We start from the raw sequence: 7125 nt of genomic DNA on the forward strand, positions 1-7125 counted from the left end.
TTATTATTCTCTTCCTCACTCCTATCTCTTTCTCAGTCAGCATCATCCTGACATGCCGTGTTCTAATTCCCACCCCTTCCATCACCCCTTTCTGAAGGTTTGTAAGATGAAATTGCTACCTATTCAGGTTGAGTAATATAATATTTTAGATAATGATATAACAAGGATAGGAAACGAAGCGAAATGTAAAGATATAAAGTTTAATTTTGCAAACCATCAGATGGGAGGGAATGGAGTCGTTAGGCTTAGTTGAGCCAAGGATTGTTATGTTATGTGATTATATGTAAAACCAATAATAATAATAAGAAGAAGAAGTATAGCCAAGCTCCGAGACCCATAGTCTCTTCCCCTGTCCACAGTGCAAAAGCAGTGGTAACCAATAGGGCACATTTCAAATACTGCTGGACTACAACTCCCATAAGCCCTGACCAGTGGCTCTGCAAGTTGGGGCTGGTGAGGACTGGAGTCCACCCACATGAGGAGGGAGGGTGCCCCACACTGGCTAGCCTAATTAAAGGCTCTGATCAGGCTGCCAGTGCCCAGCTTTTCATTTCCCATCCCTCAGCACCAGAATTGCCTTGGGTAAAACCAGCCTATTGGCACTGACTACCTTTCCAAGCCCATAAAGTCTGCTGCTGCTGCTGCACCCCACTGCTAAGTTCTCCAATGCCTTGGAAGTTTCTCTTTTTTCTCCCTGGGCATGTTTTTCATGTCCTTTTAATTGTGCAAGTTCATCACCATGACAATTAAACTGGTTCCAAAATAAAACAACAAACTAGCATTCTGCCTGCTTTCTGTTTAGGGCTTGCAGATCTTTGAAGAAAGCAAACGGTTTCTTCTCCAGAAAGCAGAATCATATATACATGCAAAGCCAACTGGGCTTCCCCTTTCTGTCATGGTTAAACTTCCAGTTCTGTCGTTGTCACTGCCAGGACCATGAAATAGAACCCACATGAGCAAATGCATCTCTGTTTAGAAAGAGTGCTCTGTGGAGAGCAACTCCTGCTGCCAGCTAAGAGTACTGCTGCCACAGCTCAAAAGAAAACATTATATTCCACCCCCACCCCACCCCAGTTCACAACAGAGATGCTGGGCTCCTTTCTCTCCTTTAGCAAACACTGGAAGGAGGAGGAGGAGGAGGAGGAGGAGGAGGAGGAGGAGGAGGAGGAGGAGGAGTTTGGATTTGATATCCCGCTTTATCACTACTCGAAGGAGTCTCAAACCGGCTAACAATATCCTTTCCCCCCCCCCCAACAAACACTCTGTGAGGTGAGTGAGGCTGAGAGACTTCAGAGAAGTGTGACTAGCCCAAGGTCACCCAGCAGCTGCATGTGGAGGAGCGGAGGAGCGAACCCAGTTCCCCAGATTACGAGTCTACCACTCTTAACCACTACAACACACTGGAAGGGTTGTAGCTCTGCATGCAAAATGTCCCTGGCATCTCCATGCAGCGTTAGAAAGATGGAAACTGTGGGAAGCCCTGCCACTCAGTGTTGGCAATACAAAGCTAGATGAACCAATGGTTTGACCTGGTTTAAGGCAGCTCCCCGTGTTCCTATGAAATCCTGTCACCACGAAAGCAGGAAAAATGCAACTTATCTCATTCTGACTGTATGCAAGGAGCAGAGGTGCTTCCACAACCCACCATATGTTTTGTCATCCACTCTCTCCTTCTTCTACAGAACTGAACACTCCCTATCAACATCTCTAAGATATGTTGTTGAGCCTACAGTTTGGAAGCATGGCTTCAATCCTCCAACACACACAAAAAGCTGGATTCAAGGCTCAGTCTCAAGACTAGATTTATCTACTGTCAGTGACGAGTTCTCTACAATGTCCATGCCAATTCTATTGGTCAATAACTGGAATGTAAATTAGCTACCACCCTTTGCTTCAAGATGGCTTTCCAGCATGGCCCTTGATGCTGAACCAGATCCACATTCCTGTGCTCTGAGAACTCCGAATTAAAGCAGACAAAAGCAGTCTCCCTCCTTTGTATTTTTTTTTTTAAAAAAACTCTGCTACAGGACAGAGTGCCACTCTCAATGGCCTTTTACCCCAGCAAATCTGTCATCTGTGACTAATATTCAAATATTTTACCCCCCCCTCCCACCAATCCCTACTAAAAGCAGGAGGCAAAGATGGGAACCCTGCCACTGCAAAGGAAGCAGATTTGAAGTCATCTGTTCATCTGAGAACGCTGTGTACTTCTTAGGAATATGAAGAGAGAGGGACATTCCCAGCACTATCTTAGATGCACTGGAGGGAACTTGCTAATATTGCCTGGCCATGTTGCTTTATAACGTAGTCCACCTGACAAGTTGCATTTAAGTTCCAAAGTTCCTTAAAATATCTATCAGGTAGAGAAGTTATGAAAAGAGAACAGAACTGAAAATCCAAGTTAATTTTTGTTGTCCTTTCCCATAGAAGGCATTTTTTATATTCACAATAAACAAATGCTTGGAAAAAAAATCTTTTTTATGTTTATTTTTGTATTGAGAAATGTTTTTTGTTTCTGACTATCGGTTGAATAAAGTATATTGATATTGATTGATATTGATAATTTCTAAACCGACTTTATGCTATACTTCACTCAAGGCAACTTCCAAGTGATTAAATATGTATTAGTATTGCATTTATTTGTTGCCTGCCTTTTTTTGAGATAGGCACCCGAGCTTAAAGCAACCAAGCGTCTTAAACCCTTACAAGACAAGACAATAAAAATACCAAAAACACCAAAATTGCATTTCAACAAACAACAACACATACCAAGATGGAAATAGTTCAAGCCTCACTGTAAAATACAACATAAGCCATATCCAGACATGGTGCCTCTATGTGGCAGGAGTGCAGGGCCTGTGGCCCTTAGGATGTCGTTGGGCTAAGCCTCACATCATCCCTGAGCATTGGCAATACTGACTCTCATTCATGAATCGGATACCTCTTTCTAATATGGGCACTACATGCACATATTGCCCAAGGTTGCCTCTCTGCATTAATAAGTCTTACACACCCAACATGTCTGGTGGGTACAGGGGTGGAGCACTTGGGGCATGGCAAATATGATCCCTTCCTTCCACTGCGCATAGGCTCTACTCAGTTACAGTCTTGTCTGAATAGGGCTGTAGTAATCATTCCAAAGCAACCGATCCCATTGGGTAGATTCTCAGTTTCTATAAAATCATCAGGATAACTGAAGAGTAGCAATATGCAGTGGCTGCCTTGTTAATACCAAAGGGTAAAAAACGTTAAGAAAGGAAGATCATACATTTTACCAGAACAATGGCTGGTGTTGGAAAGCTGTCATTTAATACAAGCTCTCACCAAGTCCAGTAAAGCAGAGATTGAAAACCTAAGGGGCAGCCGGCATGGTGCTCTTCCAGATATCACTGAACTCCAACCTCCATCCTCCCTGACCATTAACAATACCAGCTGAGACTGATGGGAACTAGAGTCCCCACCCCCTACCATATAAGGCTTAGCACAATGTAGTTGTGCATTTTTACGGGCTTGAATCTTCTACAGAAGAGCAGCCTTTTCTGCACATCAGATGTGTAACAGTAAGCACAAATAAAAATGTCCAACTCTGCAATATGGAAAGAACAGAGGAAGTTACACATATATCCACTCTTCTTTGAGGTTGCATGGTGGGGGGGGGGAGCTCAGAAGTTCCCCGTCTAAATACTAGCAAGGCCAAGGCCTGCCTGGCTTTATCAGTGTGTTCTCAATATCATTATCTGGAGGAATATTATATTCCAGCCTTCACTGGCAGGGGCAGATGGAAGTTGTAGTACAAAACAGCTGGAGGGCACCAGGTTGGCAAATGCTGCAGTTGTTGTTGTTGTTGTTGTTGTTGTTGTTTAGTCGTTTAGTCGTGTCCGACTCTTCGTGACCCCATGGACCAGAGCACGCCAGGCACTCCTGTCTTCCACTGCCTCCCGCAGTTTGGTCAAACTCATGTTCGTAGCTTCAGGAACACTGTCCAACCATCTCGTCCACTGCCGTCCCCTTCTCCTAGTGCCCTCAATCTTTCCCCACATCAGGGTCTTTTCCAGGGAGTCTTCTCTTCTCATATGGTGGCCAAAGTATTGGAGCCTCAGCTTCAGGATCTGTCCTTCCAGTGAGCACTCAGGGCTGATTTCCTTCAGAATGGATAGGTTTGATCTTCTTGCAGTCCATGGAACTCTCAAGAGTCTCCTCCAGCACCATAATTCAAAAACATCAATCCTTCGGCAATCAGCAGAAGTATCCAGAATGCTGCAGTATCCAGTTCAAAACAAATGGGAACTTTTTTATACCTGGCACTTGGTCTACCTAGCCCAGAATAGTCTACTTGGATTGGCAACAGCTCTCTAAAGTCTCTGGCACAGCTTTGTCCCAGCCCTGCCATCAGAGAACCTTCCAACTAGACATGCCAGGGTTTGAATGGGGGACCTTCTGCAAAGCCTGCGCACAACCACTGAGCTTCCCCCTCCCCTAAATAAACACACACAAGAGAAACCCAAATTTAAATCCCAATATGCATTACAGCGGTGGTGATTCTGTGTGTGTGTGTGTGTGTGTGTGTGTGTGTGTGTGTGTGTGTATAAAAGCTGCATCGATGCTACAGTTCACCCAAATTGTTAAATTTCAGGTCTTGTGCTCAGAGATGAAGAACCAAATGCAAAAGGAAACCAGCAAGAATGTTAATGTTAAAATCAGACTTTGGCACCATTTCACAGTACACTTGGTCTTCAGCTCTTTCAACCAGGACTCCAAGGTCCACCAAGCATTTGTACAAGATGCCAACCTGACATTTTATTTATATATATATATATATTTATTTTTTACTCACCCCTAGCCATCTTGCTCCTTTATTAGCAGCTTGCTGAATCTGCACTCTTTTGAGGGTGACATGGTAAACTGCGCCTTCCTCTACCTCTTCACCCCAATCCTGAATTGAGCTCTGCTGCAGGAAGAAAACAAACGCTTGACTTAAAACAACAACAACAGGTTGTTTCCACCAACAGCTGCAGAACTTGTTGCTGAGGGCTCACTGCATAGCACAAGTGGTACAAAGCACAATACTGTACAACTATCACAGACGAAGACAAGATACTTGCCAATGGAGGCTGATATCTGGGATATACTTGGCAAGCTCTTCTCGCCTGTGGTATCAGGATGCCATGAGTTTCCACTTAGCTCCCCTCCATCCCCACCACACACAATCGGCTAGGACTGCACATATTTCAAATAGTTTTACCATGTCTTTTCTTTTCATAAGGAATTCCTCCTGACTTACCACCAATAGCACTATCATTACTTTTACCACTGCAGAGTTAGTTATTACTCAGGAAGACAGATAGTCCTCTAACAGGCATTTAAATTACAGTAAATCTTCATTTTCTCTGAATTTATGATCTTAGACTATGTCAGGATTTTTGTCTAAAACATATTTTTCCAGGATGTGCAAGGGTTATCAGTCTTAGTGATGCCCACCAAAGTTTTTGTTTTTTTAAGTCACACATGCCAGAAAGCTGAGAAGAAAAACTAGCATAACATCTCTTAAACTGGATTGGAAATCTGTTCTGCAACATACCTCTGGATTTGTTGATTAATATAGATTAAAGCAGCTCTTTGCGGCTGACCAAGGCAGAAAACACCCCCAGTTTATCAAAAAATTTATCCAGCTAGCTTCCTTTCCTAACTGTTCCCGCCCCCGCCCCCCACTCCTTCCCACACCAAGCGCACGGACAGAAAAGTTCATTAGTTTGCAGAGAAGCATCGTTTTAACAATAGCGATTCCCACTAAGCAGCAACCGCAGTAAAGGTTTTAAAAAGATACTTTCAATGACTCCCTTAAGAGCCAGCAAGGAGGCGAGAGGGAAGGAAATGTACCCTTCAGAACAGCAAATCCGGTCCTGAAAGGAGGATTCGCTGCCTAAAAGAGAAGCCTTTGAAAAATGAAAAGCAAGCGAGTTCGTTACCATTTTAGCTCTCCAAAGCAATTTCATCCTGAGCTTTCTTCCCGGCCCTTGGAAGGGGCATGGTGGGTCCTGCGCTGCGAGCGGCTCTTCACGATCCCCGCACCCGCCGCCCTCGCTTCTGCCACTCACTCACTCGCCCCCACCCAGGCTCCTCTCGGCGCTCCGCGGCCCCTTCATGCCCCGCACAAAGAGAGAGAGAGCGAGAGCGAGAGAGAGAGAGAGAGAGAGGGAGGGGGGGGCGCAGAGACAGAGAGCGAGACGCGCAGACTCCTCCCCGGCACACTCACACACACACACACACACACACAGAGAGAGAGAGAGAGAGAGGGGGGGTCAGGTTTTCCTGTTTATGCTTGCGCTGCGCACATACATTCTTTCTCTTTCGGGGCTTCAAATCAAGAAAGAATTCCTATCAAGTAATCTCTTGGCACTCCGCGACTCTAAGTCGGAGCTAAGCCTCTGAAGTTGATTAGCTGACGTCTCCTGATAGGCACCCAGGTGCCAAAACAGAAAGGGGGGCTCCCGCCTCCCCGCCCAGTTCCTGAACCAAAAGAGACAAAGGAGGGAGGGGGGGAAGGGAGGGAGCGAGGGGGTTAGCTAAACTTCTATTATCTGGGCAGGTCAGATAATTCAATCTGAATGACCCCAGAGAGGTGCTGTCAATGGGAAGTGGTGTTGCGAAGGGGGAGAGGAAGAAGCACATCTTCCAGGCAACAGAAAATGGTACTTCAAGCTCCAAAAAGTCATTAGGGCTAGAAATACACCTGATGATGAAGGAGGCTCTGGTCAGCCAAAGCCACAGCAAAAGGAATGTGCTAGTCTTTAGAGTTCCACAGGTCTCGGTCATTTTTCAAACCTGTAAACTATTTCTCACCCAATTCGTCTTGAGCCATGACTTTATCCAAATGATCACAGGGGTTCGTAGTTAAAGGGGTGGAAAGGGGGAGGGAAAGAGCTAGAGCATTTTCACAACTGAAGTTGAAAGTGCCATTCAACTTTTTTCACACACAAATATGGTTCATGTGCAACAGAACGGAGATCAAACATACACTGCAGACATTACACGCAAAGGCTTTAGCCAGTGTGGTGTAGTGGTTAAGAGCGGTAGACTCGTAATCTGGGGAACCGGGTTCGCGTCTCCGCTCCTCCACATGCAGCT

The 7125-nt window shown here is 45.2% G+C and overlaps 1 protein-coding gene across 4 annotated transcripts in view; it reads right to left on the bottom strand.

Annotated features, from left to right (window-relative positions):
- The window catches only part of RGL1 (ral guanine nucleotide dissociation stimulator like 1), a 122275-nt gene that overhangs the window by 102127 nt on the left and 13023 nt on the right, over nucleotides 1-7125 (bottom strand). For 2 of the 4 annotated variants that reach the window (XM_035121461.2, XM_035121464.2), the window contains exon 2: nucleotides 4835-4948. In XM_035121461.2, coding sequence (XP_034977352.1) covers nucleotides 4835-4948 — 114 coding nt within the window. Of the gene's footprint in view, nucleotides 1-4834; nucleotides 4949-5966; nucleotides 6213-7125 lie in introns of those variants that run through there. The other 2 variants (XM_035121463.2, XM_035121462.2) reach the window with 2 other exon arrangements.

This window comes from Zootoca vivipara, chromosome 7, assembly GCF_963506605.1.
Source record: "Zootoca vivipara chromosome 7, rZooViv1.1, whole genome shotgun sequence".
In the NCBI taxonomy this organism is placed as follows: Eukaryota; Metazoa; Chordata; class Lepidosauria; order Squamata; family Lacertidae; genus Zootoca; species Zootoca vivipara.